At 56.2% G+C, this 18,553-nt stretch overlaps 1 protein-coding gene across 2 annotated transcripts in view; it reads left to right on the top strand.

Annotated features, from left to right (window-relative positions):
- The window catches only part of CNTN4 (contactin 4), a 375,259-nt gene extending 359,935 nt beyond the window's left edge, over positions 1-15,324 (top strand). For both annotated transcript variants that reach the window (XM_081159480.1, XM_081159479.1), the window contains exons 16-24: positions 1,001-1,159; positions 3,759-3,908; positions 5,022-5,092; positions 6,302-6,536; positions 7,371-7,483; positions 8,686-8,872; positions 9,270-9,382; positions 10,228-10,396; positions 12,729-15,324. In XM_081159480.1, coding sequence (XP_081015606.1) covers positions 1,001-1,159; positions 3,759-3,908; positions 5,022-5,092; positions 6,302-6,536; positions 7,371-7,483; positions 8,686-8,872; positions 9,270-9,382; positions 10,228-10,396; positions 12,729-12,829 — 1,298 coding nt within the window. In that variant the 3' untranslated portion in view covers positions 12,830-15,324. The remainder of the gene's footprint in view (positions 1-1,000; positions 1,160-3,758; positions 3,909-5,021; positions 5,093-6,301; positions 6,537-7,370; positions 7,484-8,685; positions 8,873-9,269; positions 9,383-10,227; positions 10,397-12,728) is intronic.
- Positions 15,325-18,553: the final 3,229 nt, after the last annotated feature.

The raw sequence follows: 18,553 nt of genomic DNA, 5'->3' as shown, positions 1-18,553 counted from the left end.
GCCGTGGAGAGGGCCCGGCAGGGTCCCAGCGGTACATCTACCGGCAGACCCTCCTGGGAGTCTCTCCTGTGCCTCTGCTGGGCAGGACTGTAGTCATTACAGGTCCCTCCCAGTGACCTTTTCGCTCCACCTTCTCTCCCGCGGGGTCAGCCCTGCCTTCTGAGAAAGGCGCTAACTGCCTGGGGAGAGCTTGCGTGGTTGGCGGAGGGCAGCCTCAGGTCTCTGCTCTGGCCCTTGGCATTTCGTGTTTGCCTGCCAGCCACTTCCACCCTCTGCCCCGTAGATTCCCAAGCCCTCCTCTAAGACGGATCTCCTCCCGTGTCGGTGGCTTAAGTCCTCAGGCGGAAGCAGTGCCCGTCAGGGAGGGACGGAGGGAGCGAGGGAAATACAGGCAGGAGCGGCAGAGGCGGGTCCACAGACTCCAGCTGTGCTCTTGGCAAGAGCGTGTGTGTGCATTTGTTGTGGGGCCGGGCGGGCCCACATGGGCCAACACTGCAACCCCCAGAGTTCTGAAGCCACTTCTCAAATCCACACCCTCAAGGGGGGAAATGACCGCTTCTCGCTGGTGTGTCCCCAGGTCATAATGCCTGAACTATATATGGTAGAATCCTGCAAATACAGGGATTAAAGAAATAGGAATTAAATAATCTGGGCCCTCAGGGTACCCCCAACACCCTCTCTTAGTATCTAGAACAAATATTCTATGGCAATTCTTTGTTTACCTGTTAGATTTTCCTGTTTATTGTGAGTCCCTGAAAGGAGGGGGTGTGTTTCCCTCATCTCTAGTTTTAGAGCCCAGAGGAATGCTGGGCACCTAGTAGGTGCTCAGTCAGGAATTGCCAGGCACCTAGTAGGTACTCAATTGATAGGAATTGACACGGGGGGAGTCCTTGGTGGGGTGAATAAATGGTGGAGGGGCCGGGCCCCACTCCATTAAGTGGCCCCTTACTTGGACATTTGAACGCATTCCTGCATTTCTCAGGGTCTTGCTCTTTGGCAGGTCCCCCAGGCCCCCCCGAGGCAGTGACCATAGACGAAATCACGGATACCACCGCCCAGCTGTCCTGGAGGCCCGGGCCCGACAACCACAGCCCGGTCACCATGTACGTGATTCAGGCCCGGACCCCGTTCTCCGTGGGCTGGCAGGCCGTCAGCACAGGTACCACAGCGGGCGGCCCGGGGCGGGCGTCCACAGGCCTCCGGACACTCAGCGTGGCGGCCAGAGCAGAGGCCGCGGGCCTCGGGGTCCCCATGCAGATACAGCCGCCAGGGACACACGACGGCCGTGTTTCCTCGGTCTCAGCCAACTGTCCTCTCGTTTACAGAGAGTCCCAAAAAGTCGTACACACACTTTGAATGATTGTAAGGTCAGTGTTTACTAGCACACAGCTCATTTTCAAAACTTAATCTACAGAAATGAATAACTTTTTTGTCAACGGCTGTTTTCAAACCAGTGACCGCTCTGGTCCAGGCCCTGCTGAGAACGGGAAGCAATGGAATCGCCAACATCAGGAATCGTTTCATGTGGTATCTGTGCCCTCGATGTGTTGACTGTTGCTGGGTGTGTGCGGTCACTTTATCTTTCATGTGTCCCCATCAAAAAAGTCGAGTGGCACTTTAGGATGAACTTTCTTTGTTCAAGGCTTAGTCTGGCTTCACCCATTAGCTCAAAGCAGCTAAGCCTGAAAAGGAGTGAAAATTAAGTGAGCGATCAGCTGTTGAAGTGTGTGTACGTTTTTTGGAACACTCTGTATTTAATGTATTTCTTCTCCATATCCGCTCACTTCTGTTCGTTTTTTAACGCATCCTAAGCAATAACATCTGCGAAATGACAGGTCTGTGGTATTGGTCCTATTTCCCCTTAGCACACAGTTGAAAGTACATTAGTTATAAAGATGAAAGGCACCCACCTGTGTGCCCCCTCAGTCACCTGGCACGGCCCGCGGTGCACTTGGGGAAGCAGAGGCTCCGGCTGGCACACAGCCGGGCTTCGGGATGTGCGTTCCCTGCTCTAGAGAGGCCAGTAGCCAGGGACTGGCCGGGGCCCCTGGACTCCCCGCCTGTTTTTTTAGATGTATAAATTTGGGCATGAAGAGCTGTGAGATGTGGTTACGTTAAAAAATACGTGAATCGGCCGTTCGATGGCTGACCCTGTTTTGTTATTTTATTCAGGTTTCACTTGGGGGGAAATGGACAAACCAGTAGCTATTGCCAGCGAGGCACACCGGCCAAGCCCCCGAGGGTGGGCTACGTGGCCGCAGTGTTTGAGGGAGAAATACACGAGCGCTGGGTCCGGGCTTACGCAGCTCAGGAGCGAGTCGATTTTCACAGCCTCTTTCCCCACTTCAACTTACGCAGCTGCAGAAATGGGTGCTGTGCTTGCCGCTGAATCGCTGCCTTCCCCGAGCCCCGGGCCGGTCAGGGAGGGACGGGAGAGCCTGGGGAGAGGGGCTCTGGTCCCGGGCCCTGGCCGCTGCTCAGGGCACAGGAGGGTTGTCTGCGTGCGGAAGAGAAGCGGTTGTGAAACTTTGTTGCAAATAGGGGGCGAGGCGCAAGTGCATGGGGGGGGGAGCAGCGGGCAGCGGGGGGGGGCAGGGGGAGCAGGAGGGGGAGGGGAGGGGGAGCAGCGGGGGGGCAAGAGAGGGGAGCAGGAGGGGGAGGGGGAGAAGCAGGGGGAGCAGGAGGGGGAGGGGAGGGGGAGCAGGGGGAGAAGAAGGGGGAGGGGGAGAAGCAGGGGGAGGGACGGGGAGCAGGAGGGGGAGCAGCAGGGGGAGCGGGAGGAGGGGGGTGTTGACGATGGTTTCAAATGAACTCGGGCGTGTGGAGCACTTGCTGGGAGCCCTGTGCTCCGCTGGTTGCTCCCCTTGGGCTTTCTCAGGCCGCGGGGCTCATAGTGTCCCCGGCCTTCTTTCGCGGTGAGGAGACCAGGGCATGTGGAGGTTCTGCAGCTCGCCCAAGGTCATTAGGCTGCCAAGTGCAGGTTCAGGGTTAGAATCCGGGGGGTCTGGCTCCAGAGCCCCCACTTCACCTTTGGACCGTCGCTCTGTGTCCGTGTGGCCCCATGAGGCCTCATCACCAGCACAGTGGCCTCCAGCTTGTCACCGGCCACCTCCCTTCGAACGTCCTGGTTCCGATGGGAAACATTCCTGGGAATCCATTTGAAACTCAGAAGTTGCTCGGGGAGCGTGGGAGCCACGCGCAGAGCTTCCTGCTGCGGCGTCGAGCCAGGGCCCGGCCCTGTGAGGGAGCCCGTCCTTCTCCACGGTCCGCCAGGGGCACACGGATGGCCCCTCCTCCCTGACGCCCATCCTGTGTGTTCCCCACGGGCGGTGGCCTCTGCAGCCCTCGGGCGGGGGCGCCATGAATGCGGATCAGTCAGGCTCATTGCTACAAGCCGTAGAGCTCGGCCCCGCAGTCAGGCAGAGATGCAGACCCAGTGTGACCTTGGGTGACCTTGGTGGGGTACCTTTCCTCATTTATGAAATGCAGGTGGTCACTTTCCCCCACTCGCAGGGCGGTTGTGAGAATTGAACAACCCGCCCTTCCCTGTGCAGTCCATGCTGAAGCGCGTCGCGTGATAGCAACGACAGTCACGTAGCTCTGAGCCCTGAAGACTGTCTTCCGTGGTGTCCCCTGCGGGTGTCTGAGTCCTGGGATTAGCTCCCTGGAGCGGCTGTTTGGGTGCGACCCTCCGATCCCCCACAGCGCCCTGAGCCCAGCCCCGTGGGGGTGACAGAGGGTGTCGCCGTGTCTTTCAGTCCCCGACGTCGTCGACGGGAGCACGTTCACGGCCGCCGTGGTGGGCTTGAACCCCTGGGTCGAATACGAATTCCGCACAGTGGCGGCCAACGCCATTGGGATCGGGGAGCCCAGCCTGCCCTCTGAGAAGCGGAGGACAGAGGAGGCCCGTGAGTAGCCCCTGGCGCAGATGGTCCCGTAGGGCTCTGACTTCTCCCGGCCTCTGTGAGACACCCACCCCCGGGTTAGAATGACCAGAAAGCAGGCCCAGCCCGGCCGCCGTGGCTCAGCGGTTGAGCGTCGACCTAGGACCCAGGAGATCGGGGTTCGATTCCCGGTCAGGGCACATGCCTGAGTTGCGGGCTGGATCCCCGGTCGGGGGCGTGCAGGAGGCAGCCGATCAATGACCCTCATCATTGATGTTTCTATCTCTCTCTCCCTTCCTCTCTCTGAAATCAATAAAGACATATTAAAAAAAGGAAGGGAGGGAGGGAGGAAGGCAGGCCCAGGGCATGGGACACTCAGCAGTGAGTTTCAGCCACAGCTCAGTCCCCCCTCTTCACCACGTCCTGTGCAGGGGACACGCGCTGTGCGGGGGTCTCTCCAGCCCGAGCTCTCCCTTTGTCCATTTGTCACCACAACCCTCCTGCCCGGAGTCTTTCATTCACGCGAGATAATATAGCTAATCCCCAACCCCCATGCCTTTCCCCCTTCGCACTGAGTTGATTCCTCCCAGCAGTCCCGAGGAGGGAGCCAGCGTAATTTCCGCTTTTACAGAGAAAGGTGGGGATCACAGAGGTTAAGCACAGCGCCCGGGGCAGCCTCTGCCTGCCACCTCCCTCAACTCCCAGGTCACGCTCACCTTCCCCCGGGAGCCGCTCCCCCCCCCCCCCCAGCAGCCCCCTCGGCGGGCGCCAGGCACACACCCTTCCGTCCCTCCGGGCTGTCCCCGTAGACCTCGAGCTGTGCCTGTCGTGTGTGTACCACCCCGAGGTTAACAAATGCCTCCCCGAGCCTTAGCACCAGACCTCAGTTCTTTCCTCACCCCACGGGACCCCGGCCTCCGGGATGGGGCGCAGCCAGAGGTCAGCTGCATTTCCGTGGCGCGTTTCGCTTCCTCCAGGTGATGCTTCGGGCCCCTTGACCACAGTTTCTGATCTCAAAAGACAGGTGTGTGCGCACCGCACAGTGTTTGTTGGAAGTGAGTCACCTCGGCCAGGCACCTCCCGGGCCCTTGCTTGCCTTTGCCCCCTGGCGTGACCTGTGTTTTGTCTCCCACACAGTCCCCGAGGTCACCCCGGCCAACGTCAGTGGTGGTGGAGGCAGCAAGTCCGAGCTGGTCATAACCTGGGAGGTAAGTGAATCAGCACAGGAACAGGCATTAGTCGGGCCGTTGAATGTTTTTCTCTTTGGAAACATCGCCTGGGAAGGTCCCACCCGGTTCTCACAGCTGAAGCCCGTTTGCGTGCAAACCCCCCTCGTAGCTCACGGCCCCAGGACGAGACGAGACGGCGCTTACCCTTCAGTTGTTGAGTGAGGTTTTAATTCGATTCATCCAGGGAAAAAGTCATGACAACACAGGCAAAACGCGTGCATGTTAAATAAGCCCGGTTCTCGGAAACCGTTTTCCCTCCTTCCCGGCTGCCGCCTGGCCTGTGGACAAACCGCCAGCGGGACACCCGGTCAGTGTGGACGAGCGATTTCCCCGGGGTCAGCCTTGCCGCTGGAGCCTCCTTTACAGGGCATCTTTTTCCTTTTCTTAATCTTCACCGAGGGTGTGTTTTAGAGACAGGAAGGGACGGGGGAGGGGGAGGGAGGGAAACATCGATGTGAGAGGCGCATCCATCGGTGCCTCCGTAGCATGCGCCCTGCCCAGGGACCAAACCCGAGACCTAGGCGTGTGGCCCGATGGGGAATCGAACCCGCTCCCTTCTGGTGTACGGGACGGTGCTCAGCCAGCTGAGCCCCCCGGCCAGGGCTATGCGGTGACTTTTAAACAACCTGGAGGAAGGTTAGTCACTAATTTACTAAAAATCGATTTTGAGAGAGGAGGTGGGAGCTTTCGAAAGGGACCTCAGTGTTTTGAAGGGTTCTCCCTGAAATCTCTCCCTGAACCCGAGCCCCGGCCCTGAAGGTCGCTCAGAGCCTCCCGCCCACCCCACAGTCGGGAGCGGGCAGGTCTCACCGGCGAGGCGAGGGGCTCCCGCGGCACCGTCTCTGTCCTGGTTGGCGCTGGACGAGAATTTGTCGTAGGTGGTACGTGTTGGCGTCACTGGGCTCCAGATCCACCACCCAAGGTCTCTCACGGTCACTTCCAGCTGTTCAGAACTGGGTCTGAGCCGGGCTGCCCACCGCAGGCGCCCGCTGAGGTTTTAACCCCCTCCGGATGTCATGAGTGCCTAAGGCAGACGCAGGGCCGGCCCCAGCCCTGAGACCACAAAGCCCGGAGGAAGGCAGGCGGGAGGAGCTCGCGCAGGAGTGTCGGCTTGCGGGGGCGGCTGAAACACCCGAATCCAGCCCCTTGACTTCGGAACCCCCTCCTGACGACCTCCCCTCCTTCCAGACGGTGCCCGAGGAGCTGCAGAACGGACGGGGCTTCGGGTACGTGGTGGCCTTCCGGCCCCACGGCACGGCGACCTGGATGCTGACGGTGCTGGCCTCGGCCGACGCCTGCCGATACGTGTTCCGGAACGAGAGCGTGCGCCCCTTCTCCCCCTTCGAGGTCCGAGTGGGCGTCTACAACAACAAGGGGGAGGGCCCCTTCAGCCCCGTCTCGGTGGTGTACTCCGCGGAGGAAGGTAGGCCCCCGCGGCGGGCCGGGCCGGCCGGTCCTGCGGCGCTGGAGCCTGAGGGCGGGACGCGAATCGGTGTCGCCCTGCTCCCTCGTGCCAGAGGCACAGCCTGGTTTGGGAAAAGGGTAGTGTGACCGTGGTGGGTTGTCCACCACCGGTCTCTTAGAAACACAGCACGTCCACTGTGGGTGAAGCCGGCGGCCTTGATAAAAACCGCAGGTTCTGTAGACAGTCTCCGCGTCGATGGGCACGTTGGCATTACCGGCAACAGCGTTCTGTTCTGCCCTGGCCTGTGCGCTCAGTGGTTAGAGCGTCGGTCTGTGCACCGAAGGGTCACAGGTTCAGAAACACTGAAATTTGGGGAACAGTCTTGGTCTAGACGCTTCTGTGCAGCCCCAGCTGTTGGGACCCTGACGCATGAATGACTCGTCTCAGGTCACACGGTTCGCTGTGTGGAACTGAGCCGTCCCCGGCTGGTCCGAGTCTTGGTCCAGTCAGTTGACCGTCCTGTTTGCTTCCTCTGTCATAGTCGTAGCCCAGGGACCGGGACTCGCTAGGACAGGTGTTACTGAGAAGGGCGTGCTAAAGGAATCGCCGACTTTGGAACTCGGTGCCTAAGCTTCAGTCGTCCCGGGTGCCATTCCTCCCACTTACCCCCGATTGAGCACCCAGAGGCCCCGGCCGCGTGTCCTCTCCCCACCCCTCCCGTGCAATGAGGGTTTGCATTGCACCCCCTGAGGGCAATTCTGTAGCCTCAGCTTCCCGCTGACCACCCTGCTGAATCCAGGGCCTGTCCTCACGCAGCTGATGGAGTAACAGCTTTTCCACCCTCACCTGCAGAGCCGACCAAACCGCCGGCCAACCTCTTTGCCAGGAGCCTTTCTGCCACCGACGTTGAGGTTTTCTGGGCCTCCCCCAAAGAGAAGAACAGAGGACGGATACAAGGCTACGAGGTCAGCAGGAGATGGGGCTGGGGCTGGGGTTTGGGAAAGAGCCTCTCCCCTCCAGCGAGGCCCCCGAGACACACTCCCATGCAGAGGCCTTCGTCTGGGGGGCCTGGCTTCTAATGGAGCTTTAGTGGAGCAGGAGGATGCTCCCGCCCCTGTGAGACAACCTCTCCGGGGAGCATTCAGAGATGTGTTTCAAACTACAGGGTGTCCCCCAAAAAATGTGCACACACTTTCACAGCTGATAACTCACTTAATTTTCACTCCTTTTCAGATTTTACTGATTAGAAATAATGGGTGAAGCCAGACTAAGCTTTGAACAAAGAAAAATTATCCTGAAGTGCCACTCGACTTTTTTTATGGGGACACATAAAAGATAAAGTTTATGGCACAAAACCAGCAACAGTTGGCGCATTGAGGGCACAGATGCCACCTGAAATGATCCCTGACGTTGGCGATTCCATTGCTTCCCGTTATCGGCAGGGCCTGGACCAGAGCGGTCACTGGTTTGAAAACAGGCGTCGACAAAAATACTATCCATTTCTGTAGATTCTTTTAAATGTTGAAAAGGAGCTGTGTGTTAATAAACACCGACCTTATAGCCATTCAGTGCGTACACATTTTTGGGGACACCCTATATACGCAGGCCTGAGCGTTTATAAGACGCTTGGCGGGATGAGCTTAGATTCCGACACCCCCAGGGTCACTCAGGCTCAAAACAAAGGTAGAGAAACAGGGAGAAAGAGCCAGCATTGCACTGATTCACCTTCTCACCGCGGGCTTCAGGGCAGAAGGGGCCCTCCCCGCCGTGGGCAGCCCCCTGGCGCCCTTGGCTCTAAAAGCTGTCCCTGTGGGTCGAAATTCACTTTGTCAAAAGAATCTGTGTTAAAAGACATATTACCTGCCCAAGGCCGGTGTGCCCAGCGGTTAGAGTGGTGGCCCTTGGACGGGAGGGTCTCAGGTTTGATTCCAGGTCAACGGCACGTACCTCGGTTGTGGGTTCGAGCCCCGGTCAGGGCATGTATGGGAAGCAGCCGATGGATGTTTCCCTCTCCCTTCCTCTCTCTGAATCAGTAAACGCGTCCCTGGTGTGGGCAAAATAGATGCATTCTACTGGCGGAGTTAATCTTCTGCATGTTTTACTGGACGGCCATGGGAATGTCGCCGATGGGTGTGATTTCCAGGGTCTCCTTTTCTTACTTTGTCAGGTTAAATACTGGAGGCATGGTGACAAGGAGGAAAACGCTAGGAAAATACGGACTTTCGGAAATCAGACGTCCGCGAAGATCACCGACCTGCGGGGCAGTGCGCTCTACCACCTCGCGGTCCAGGCGTACAACACGGCGGGGACGGGCCCCTCCAGCGCCACCGTCAACGTGACCACCAGGAAGCCGCGTAAGAGCCGCCCTGCCCAGGGTGCTCCAGGGAGTCACCCCCACCCCGGCTCACCCCCATCCCGCCTCCCACCATCGTCCACGTATGGACTGTCACTAGCGCCCAGCTCCCTCAGCCTCCTGTGGGGCGTCTCTCGACCGCGCAGAACCCGCTGCTCGGGGGACGGGAGGACAAGTCCTTTCTCCTCGCTGGGCGGGGCCGCTCCTCTCAGCTCCAGACGTGAGGCGAGCAGCCGAGTCTGTCCGTCTGTGTTGCTGTGTGTCTTCAGGGGCCTTGAAGACACCTATTAGTTCAGCCGCCCATTAAATTGCCTCCGCTCGTGGGTTCCAGTGAGAGCGATTCCTGGGAACCCATCGAGACCTAACAGCCTGTGACCTCCCGTATCTCGTTTTTCTAGCACCCAGTCAGCCCCCCGGGAACGTCATGTGGAATTCATCGGACTCCAAGATCACCCTGAACTGGGACCAGGTGAAGGCTCTGGAAAACGAGTCGGACGTGAGGGGCTACAAGGTGGGTCGTCGCCTGTCTGCAAAGGCCAGCGGTGGGGACGGTCTCTTCCCACGAAGCACAGGGGCCGGGCCCCACTGCCCCTGACCACTCTCTCCCAGACTCTCTAGGAACCTCTGCCCCCTGCGTGTTGGCCTGAGTTTGGTGAACAGCCTGTGGCCACCGGGCAGAGCAAGCAGTGCCAGGTCAGGGGACAGGCGCTCAGGAGAGCTGGGTCTCACAGGCCTCCGTGCAGGACCCCTGCCGTCCCTGACACGGGCTCATCCGATGAGCCACCAATCCAGCCAGACTCGCACCTGGTGACTGGGGGACAAGGGGAGCCAGGGCGCAGGAGGGGGCAGGTGCAAGCCTCAGACACTTCCCTAGTGACAGCGACTGCCCCCTGGCGTCCTCTTCTCTACGTAGCTCATAAAGGGGTCCCAGGGAGGACAGGGGGTGCCACCCTGGCCTTTCGGAGACCCTGCCCAGGTGCTGAGGTGTCCTCTCTCCAAGGATTCACGGTCCTAGGAACTCGCACCCCTGCATCCTCAAAGAGGAAGTCACCTTTCCAGGGGTGTTCACGGAGCCTTCCCAAGGTCACAGGAGGCCACAGGAGGCCACACAGCAAGGTGGCGGCCTCACGCCCCCCACCCCACGCCCCCCTGCTGCCGCCTCCTTTAAGCTCTCCCCACCAGGAACGGGTGCTGCGGACAGGCCCGTCTGCACTTGAGCCTTCCAGATGCCTGCGGGCAGCCTGACAGCCTGCGTGTCCCCGCGCATCACGGGCACCCAGCAGGGAGACGAGGCACTGCAGCATCGGCTGCCTCTGTGAGGACAGCAGGTGACACCTGTCCCTTCTGCTCGAGCAGGTCTTGTACCGATGGAGCAGGCAGAGCCGCACGTCTGTCATCGAAACCAACCAGACGTCGGTGGAGCTCTCTCTGCCTCTGGACGAAGATTACATCATAGAAATCAAGCCCGTGAGCGATGGGGGCGACGGCAGTGCCAGCGAGCAGATCCGAATCCCAAAGATAACAAGTGAGGACGTCCCCCTGCTCCCCGGCTCTCCCCGCGCCTGCTCCCCGGGGCCCCGCAGGGAGGGGGCCTCGGAGGGACCCAGCCCCAGGAAAGCCCGTCACAGAACCAGACAGCGCCGCCCCGCCCTGACCGCCGACGTCTGCTGGTCACAGGCGGTTTCGTGCAAAAGGCAGTTTGACCAGTGTTGACCGATTTAACCTGTAACCCATCAGGGCATCGGCAACGCAGCCAGAATCGGTCACGCGGGTGCACCCGTGTGGCCGCGTCTCCAGTAGCCCCAAAGCTCGGCTCAGTTCAAAGCGGGACTCGCTCGGCAGGACAAGCAGAGGTTTTCAGCTGGAGCTGTTGGTCTCTAGGGACACAGTGCAGTCCAGTGTCTTTGGCTGAAGTCATTGGAACCTGACACTATTAATTTCAACGTGTGTGTGTAACGTGAACATTAACGCACGTGTCTACCTAGAGTCGAGACCATCTTTGTTTACAGAGTGTGGAACAGTGTGAGAAACGGGGGCACACGCAGGTTTACAGCTGTGAGTACAGGAAACACAGTTTACTCTCTGTGTAACAATAAATAGTTATTTATTAACTATTTTAGTATTTTCCATACAAACAACTATAAACCTACTTTTGCCTCACCGTTTCATTCTTGAGCAGATACACTCATTCCTGTTTTCCAATGCTTTGCTTGCAAATAATCCTAGCAGCATATTTATGGTTTTAGTTGAGTGATCACATTTATTTGAAAAAAACAAAAAAAACAAAAACAGAATAAGCAGAGACAGAAATCAGAGTCGTGGCTGGCAGGGATTGGCCGGCAGTGAGAATTGTGGCTTAATGGGCACTGGGTTTCCGTTTGCGATCATGAGAAAGTTCTGGGACTACCTTCTCGTTCCAGTTGCTAGATATGTCAGCGTAGTCTTCCCTGGCCTTTGGGTTTAATAAGAGGTTCAAAAAGGCTGAAGGTAGGGATTTTCAGGCCATCAGCGGAGAGATGATATTTTCAACCGTGGACAAGATCCTCTCCCACGGTGTCCTGAGTTTCATTCCCTCTGTAGAGCGTCCATCGTATTATTTCCCAGGCGTGGACAGGCCCTGCGTGTCCGACACCAGTTTACAGCAAAGCGTCCACTAAGCAGGCGTCATTGCGCCTGTACGCTGGGTGGCTGTCATCAGGGGCGCGTGTCCGCGGGCGGCTGCACCCTCTGCGTCCTTCCCCTCCCCTGGGATCGATCGGCGTTGCCGGTGTTAAGGGCAGAGCAGGAGGGAGGCGGGACACCCGGGCTCCTGCCAGCGGGCTCCGAGCTCAGGAGGGATTCCCGGCTTCCAGGTGGAGGCTGGGTTACGGCATCTCTTTTGCCTGCGAACACTAAGGGCACCTTTGTCTCGTAAAAACCTGAGGAGTCCTGGGTTCCACACCTCGCTAAGCCACGGGCTCTAACTTCTGCTGCAGGGGAGCCAGGGGAGCCGGGGTTATGGGGAGATAGAAGAGTAATCTCCAGGCCACAGAACGCAGAGAGGTCGGGGTTTGCCTTAGGGGTTAGTTTATCTCACGTTGCTCAAATCTGACTTCACCCCTTCTTATCGCAAGGACTCCTTTTCATTAGGCCGACTGGTGGTTCCTGGTTGAATCTGTTACAGAAACATGTTTGAGGCAGTTACATTGGTGTAATTATTAGATGGTAACGTCGTAACTGAGCAAAGCAGGGCATCCTTCCTCCAGAGACTCCGCTGTGCGGGCCGAAGGTCTCGAAATCCTGAAGGAAGCCCGGGTGATAGTTGGTCACCTCTCACTACGGAAAATGTAAGACCTCGAGGGAAAAGTTTTTAAAAGGTTGAGTTTGGGGCTGTTGTTGTTGTTAAAAGGGGGATATATTTAGACGGACATGGGTGTGAATCTCAATTCAGTTAATTACGACTCTTGACCTTAGCCCAGCCACCTTCCCTCTCCGGCCCGTGCCCACACCTGTCAGATGTCGGGAGCTGCTGGGGCTTTTGTAAGAACTGCCGGAGCGCCCTGCGCCCGCAGAGAGGCAGCACTCGGAAGGAAGCCGCGGCCTTCATATGCCGCATGGCTGCTACGTCCCAGTTCTCCGTAACGGTTCTTGTAATGTCAGGGTTCATTCTCCTGTGGGACGGCCTCGTTTTACAGACGCTTAAGTGGAGGCCCAGAGATGTCCCTGACCCGCTCCCAGCTTCACAGCGGGACGGTCCCAGAGCTGGCGTTGACGTAGGCGGGGGTTCCTCCCGGCGGAATCCGCCTGTCCTCCCGCGGCCTCGCTTCCCGAGGCGGCCAGGAGGGCGGCGCCGCGGTGACCGCGTTCTCTCCCCGCAGATGCCTACGCCCGCGGCGCGGGGCCCTCCACCTCCAACGCCTGCGCGCTCTCGGCGCTCAGCACGATCGTGTTCTCGCTCACAGCCAGGTCCAGCTTATGACGAACGGCGCCCGGGACTCGCTGTCCGCGGGATAAGCGACTTCCAGCTCGTTGCTTTGAAGACACCCAGGACTAAGTAATGTCGCTGTCCGAGCACATCTTATTCCTGGGGAGAAATGTTCTGCTTCTTTAGGAACGGCATTATCCAGGACTTCCTCAAGGCGGGTCTCCCTTTGTCCGCGGGGTCCCAGGAAACTCCAAAATGCACTGAAGACATCCGTAACGCGATGTTACCAAAGCAGTTTACATATGTCCTTATATGCATATTTTTTATTATATATTTAGTGTTTTATAGAATTTTTTAAAGTTAACATGAAATGTAGATATTGATTTTTTTCCCCGGCTATGAAATGCAGTGGGCACCGCAATCATGCAACTATCGTTTGGAAATATTTCCCTTAGAGACAGAGTTTGAAACGCGCCTCGCTCAGTCAGTCGCAAGTTGCTTGTGCGGTTTCACCGGATGGAGTGGCGGGCGGCCGGGCCTGTCCGGGACTCCGGCTGCTGGCTGTGTGGGACTCTCCGGACGCCTCACGCGTTGGACCAGGTCCCCTGGCGTGTACAATGTTTTTCCGCTCTGTTGTGAATTTCCTTGTTCGGCACAACTCGCGATGGTTTCGGGAATGGCTGCAATTTCAAAACCTAAGCTCACTGCCCGAGAGGTCCCTTGTGCAATATTCTCGCTCTCAACCTAGCATGGACCGTAAGACTCTCCGCTCTCCTGAGTTAGTTGTCTCCGCAGTAACCTGATCTCAGACGTGACATCTGACGTTGCATATCCTGTAGTAACATAGTGACACAGACCAAAAGTTACTATAGTCAAGTCTTTCAGATGCTAAGAGATCATTTCACTATCTTTCAATGTATATGTTTGAATGTACGTTTTTTAAACAAAGATAATTCTCTCTTCGCGGATTCATAATTTCTTTCCAGAATTTCTTATATAGAATACGTGTATCTCTAATAATAGAGCCCCCCTTTGGAGTCAGACTCACGGCTGGAGTTCGGCAGACTTCTCTTCTTTCAGCAGATAGTTGCTGCAAAGACTTTTTTCCACGACCCTCTAAAAGATCATTAGTACAGTTGGTGTGGTATCTCTATGAATCTCCTGTTTTGCCGTCAGTAGCCTAGACGCTTTATACGCCTAACCTTCTAAGTCTTAAAATCACACGCTGGAAAGTGAGAGTATCAACAGACCTATTTGTTATAATGGGGGAGGTTTTGTAGCCGGTACTAGTGGACCAGTGCATATCAAAGGCAATGATATTTTCTACACAGATTTTCACCTGTAAACACGCTGCCACTTTTCCTCTTCCCCAGAGGGCTCAGATTTGCCTGCAGTTGTCATTTTTGCTTACCAGATAATACGTCTACTCTTTGACCTTCTCACTATATTTATGCAACCAAGTCATGTTCAGGATTCCACTTGTGTAAAAACTAGGGTGGCGACAGGGAAAATACTGTCGGTATTTCAAGCTGTGTTCCTTCCTTAGTTTGATATGGTTCCTTCTCTGTTAAAACAAAATTTTAAATCACACACACACAAAAACAACCACAAAATAATAAAATGACTGAAAAGACAAGAAAAGCCACCCCAGGCAGCCCCCAACCCCAGTGTCAACGGTATTTACCAGTGATCTAGAAGCATATGTAATCTTTTCTTAAAGCTATTGTTAATAAATATTCTGTCATTCGTAAAGATGCTTGTCTTTCGGGAGCCTTCTTCCTGCCTGCCTGTGAGGGACTTTGTCAGCTCACCTGAGCTAGTTATAGTTTGAGATCCCAGAGGGACTCAGACGCCTCTGGCCAGGATCCAAAGCTAGATGACCCTGAGCCACTCCTTTGGAAGTGACAACCCCGCAGACACCATTTCAAATCCCCTTTGCAGGTTGAGAGGGTCAAAACCCACAAATAAATGTCCTGAGATCAAACCTGAACACTTCCCCTCGATTAGCGAAATCCTGTATCTCTAATCTAAGGACCTCTGCCGTTTGGAGGTTTTCCCCACCCCCTCGTTAAAAAGATAAAACCTAACCGCGAGCATCTGAGGCCCTTTAAAACCTCCCAACAAGCTAACCCGGGGCCAGCCACACCGAGCCCCCCCAGCCCCGAGCGCGGCTTGCGTCCCGTCTCACCTCTGTGCCTTTGGGTCACTCGCTGCCCCTCCTGCAATAACCCTCCCCCTCCTCCTGCTCCCCCAGGCCCCCAGTGTCCTTGGCGGGGACGCCTTCCCCCACCCGGTCCTTTGTGACATCCTCGGAATTAGCTGCAAGTTCCCGCAGTAACGACCCAGGAACTCCTTCGGGAAACCTCTTGTACTGTGACCTTGCGTTTTCACTCAGCTCCTGTACTGTTTCCGATTTTCCTTGCCTGTATGCCTTGTCTTCCCACCTAGACTGTAAGCTCCTTGGGGGCAGGGGCGTTGGCCTGTCTTCCATGTACTCTCCATAGTGCCTAGCACCGTGCCTTGCAATAAATGATCCTTGATGAATTGATCGAAGGGGTCTCTGAAGTAGCATTTTGCCTCAGTTGCCCGACTCTGTGAACCCGCCAGGGAAGACTGTCACCACTTCCGTGAGGTGACGGAACGCGCTAGAAGGCCTGGCTTCTAACTTTAGGCCTTGAAAATCCTTCAATCTCTCAGCTCCCTGATCTGATAAATCGGACCCTGGATTGGCTGAGTCCCACGGGGCTGAAGATGCTTTAGAAAGTGCCCTAGAGGCACCTTCACCCAGTCGCGTCTGCCTGTTGGCTCCCGTGGTTACTGCAGGTTGGGGTCGCTGGTTACAAGCCACAGAACAGCTCTGGTAACTCCAGCAAACATAGCAGGTGACTCAGGTTAGATCAGGTGAGCCAGGGAAGTGCTGAGTAACCAGCCTCGGTGAGAATCAGAACCAGGCCCTCTGAGGACCCAGACCGCCGGGACGTTGGAAAGTCCTTTTGGGGTGCTGTCATGGGGATGGCTCAGCTCTTTTCCCATTGTGATGCCACTGTGCTCAAGATCCATGTTTCTAGAAGAGACTGATCAGTCCACTTTGTGTCCCTCAGCCAGAGCACCTTGATCATGCCAGACCTGCACTCCCAGGGGAGGGATTGTTTGCTAAAGGAAAATTGAGATGTTTCCAGAAGATGGGATAATGGATACTGTTAAGGTCAAAGCAACACACTTTCTATGCCCAGTCATCTGAGGGGACTCCCAGGCCCAAGGCCCAATTAATACGCTTGGGTGGATGTACTGTTACTTTCGATTGCGGCCAGGGACGCTGAGGGGTGCACGCACGTGGGAAGGGCCTCTTTGCTTATTTAGCCTTTTCAGATGCTCTCTCTGCCCCTCTTGTTTTGCGTGTAGTCCTGTGTGATTTAACTGTGTAAGAGGAAATTCTGTTTTGCCTGGTAACTGGATCCTCTCAGTGTTTCTCGTCCTCACAGAGCTCGCCCAGCCTCTGGACAACACGGCATCTTTCCAGGGGAGCAGACGACGGGGGTGACACCTTTCGTTTTCAGGTGAGCTCGGAACCCTTCCAGCCTGCGAGCTGGGAACTGCCATCAGCTTTTATCCTAAGAGCGAACGGCCCCGTTATTCCTGCCGTCAGATGCTCCATTATTTGCATCTGGGAAGCAGTGTCCCACCCTGATCAGCCTCCTCCCAGGTCTCCCGCGGCCCTGCCCTCGCTGCAGATGCGCTCGAAGCACATTGAGCTGTAAGAAGTACACACACGGTGACTAGCTGCTAAATGTCACGTCATTTTTAAGGTGATATAATCGACCAGCAGGTGATTTCTATACACGGCTGCAACATCGATGCCACTGGCCTCCATCTTCACAGAGCTTCAAGAACTGACTGTGGCCCTGGCCCGTGTGCTCAGTGGTTAGAGCTCTGGCCCACACCCTGAAGGGTCCCGGGTTTGATTCCCAGTCAAGGGCACGTACCTGGGTTTCAGGTTTGATCCCTGGCCCCAACCTGCGTGTGGGAAGCAACTAATGGATGTGCCTCTCTCGCATGGATGTGTCTCTCCCTCACTCTCTCTCCCCCCTCCCTCCTCCCTCCCTTCCACTCTTTCTAGAAATCGATGGAGAAAATGTCCTCTGCTGAGGATTAAAAAATAAAAAGGGCCACCCATAGGATAGGGCTGAAGCTCCGAAACAGGGCTGAAGCCACTGATGCGCGACCGTCCCGGGCTCTGTAACGGGTCTCTTGCTCCATAGTCTAGTTATTAGGAACAGCACAGACTTTACCGGGAAACGCACACCTTGGGATTCCACTAACCAAGAGGAGAATGTGTCCTTTATTTTTATAGATTTCAGGGCCCTTCACACCAAAAGCAGGAGCTGCAGATTTTATTTCTTTTTCACTGAAGAGATGGAGACAAAGAGGTGACTCAACAGGCCCAGAGCAAACCGGCAGCTGGTCGGGACGAACCTGGAATTAATTCCCTGCATCTGGCTCGCCGCCTGCTCTTTATAAATAAAGATTTATCGGAACAGCCGCAGCAGAGACCAGATGCTCTCACAGCTGAAAATGCTTACAAGCTAACCTTTTGGGAAGCCTGACAACCTTTGAACGATGACCTCAGTACTTTCCTGTTGATATCTTTCCAGCACATTCCTCCCCCACCCCCACCGCCAGGTTTATGTTCTTTCCCTTTATTCCCTGCAGGGGCACATCTTTCCCTTTAATCTTAATAAATGAAATAAACTAGTAACACACCTGCACGGGAAGGAATCACTAGAATTCCGGCGTTGGGCACACGGGCAGGTGGGCTGCGTTTGCTGCCCGACTCCCGGCACCCAGCAGGAGGCCGCCGGAGCCAGAGCCGCCGAGGGTGAGTCCTGCTACTTTGTTGCCGCCGAGGGTGAGTCCTGCTACTTTGTTGCCGCCGAGGGTGAGTCCTGCTACTTTGTTACCATTTCATTCCCGCCGTCACTGTCTCCACAGCCCCACCGCATCCTGAGGCCTAAGTGGATACAGTTTTCTAGTCCATTTAGCCTGGTTTTTGCTAAGTTCAACCAGCTCCTACTTGGGGGTTAAATCCACAGAGATCCACAGGACACTGTTCTTGACTCTGAGTGTTTCTATTTTAAATAAGAGAGAAAGGTGTTAACGTAGCAACTGATAAAATAGGCTCCAACAGGAGGGACCCGGGACGGAGAGGGAGACTTCCTAGCGGCAAAGAGCCGAGACTTAGTGGATAAAATGTCAACGAGGAAAAGGGAGGTTGAAGAGGCTTTTCAGGCGGGGAGCGCGTCAGCGGAGGCGTGGAGGGCGCGAGCGCGCAGCTGCCCCTGGGGATGTGGCTGCAGAGACGCTGGCGAGCCTCAGAGGGGACTTTGTGGAAGGGCTTTGGAAAGGGGGGTGACACAGGCGGATGTCACAGATCCTTCGAAGGAAGGCAGTGCGGAGGAGAGCGCAGGGAGAGCCTCCTGCAGCGTCCTAGCTGAGGGACCATGAAGACGGGAGTGGGGACGGGGGAGGTTTGGGGGCCACGGGAGAAACGTTCTGTTCAATATGCAGACTTAGACGCTTCACGGTCACTGCTAACATTTCTAATCCTGAACCGCATTTGCTTTCACATCTATTACCTAAAACAGGCGCACTGGGAGGAAATAATGCGTTTAAGTTTAATATAATATTCTTAAAAAAAGGAATGGTTTTCAGAAAGCCTGTGGCTGGGAACTTGGCTGCAGGACCGGGAAGCAGGCACAGCTGCTCAGTCATTGTCACCAA

Source organism: Miniopterus schreibersii (assembly GCF_964146895.1).
Source record: "Miniopterus schreibersii genome assembly, chromosome: 15".
In the NCBI taxonomy this organism is placed as follows: Eukaryota; Metazoa; Chordata; class Mammalia; order Chiroptera; family Miniopteridae; genus Miniopterus; species Miniopterus schreibersii.
This window is presented reverse-complemented; position numbering and strand designations above follow the sequence as displayed.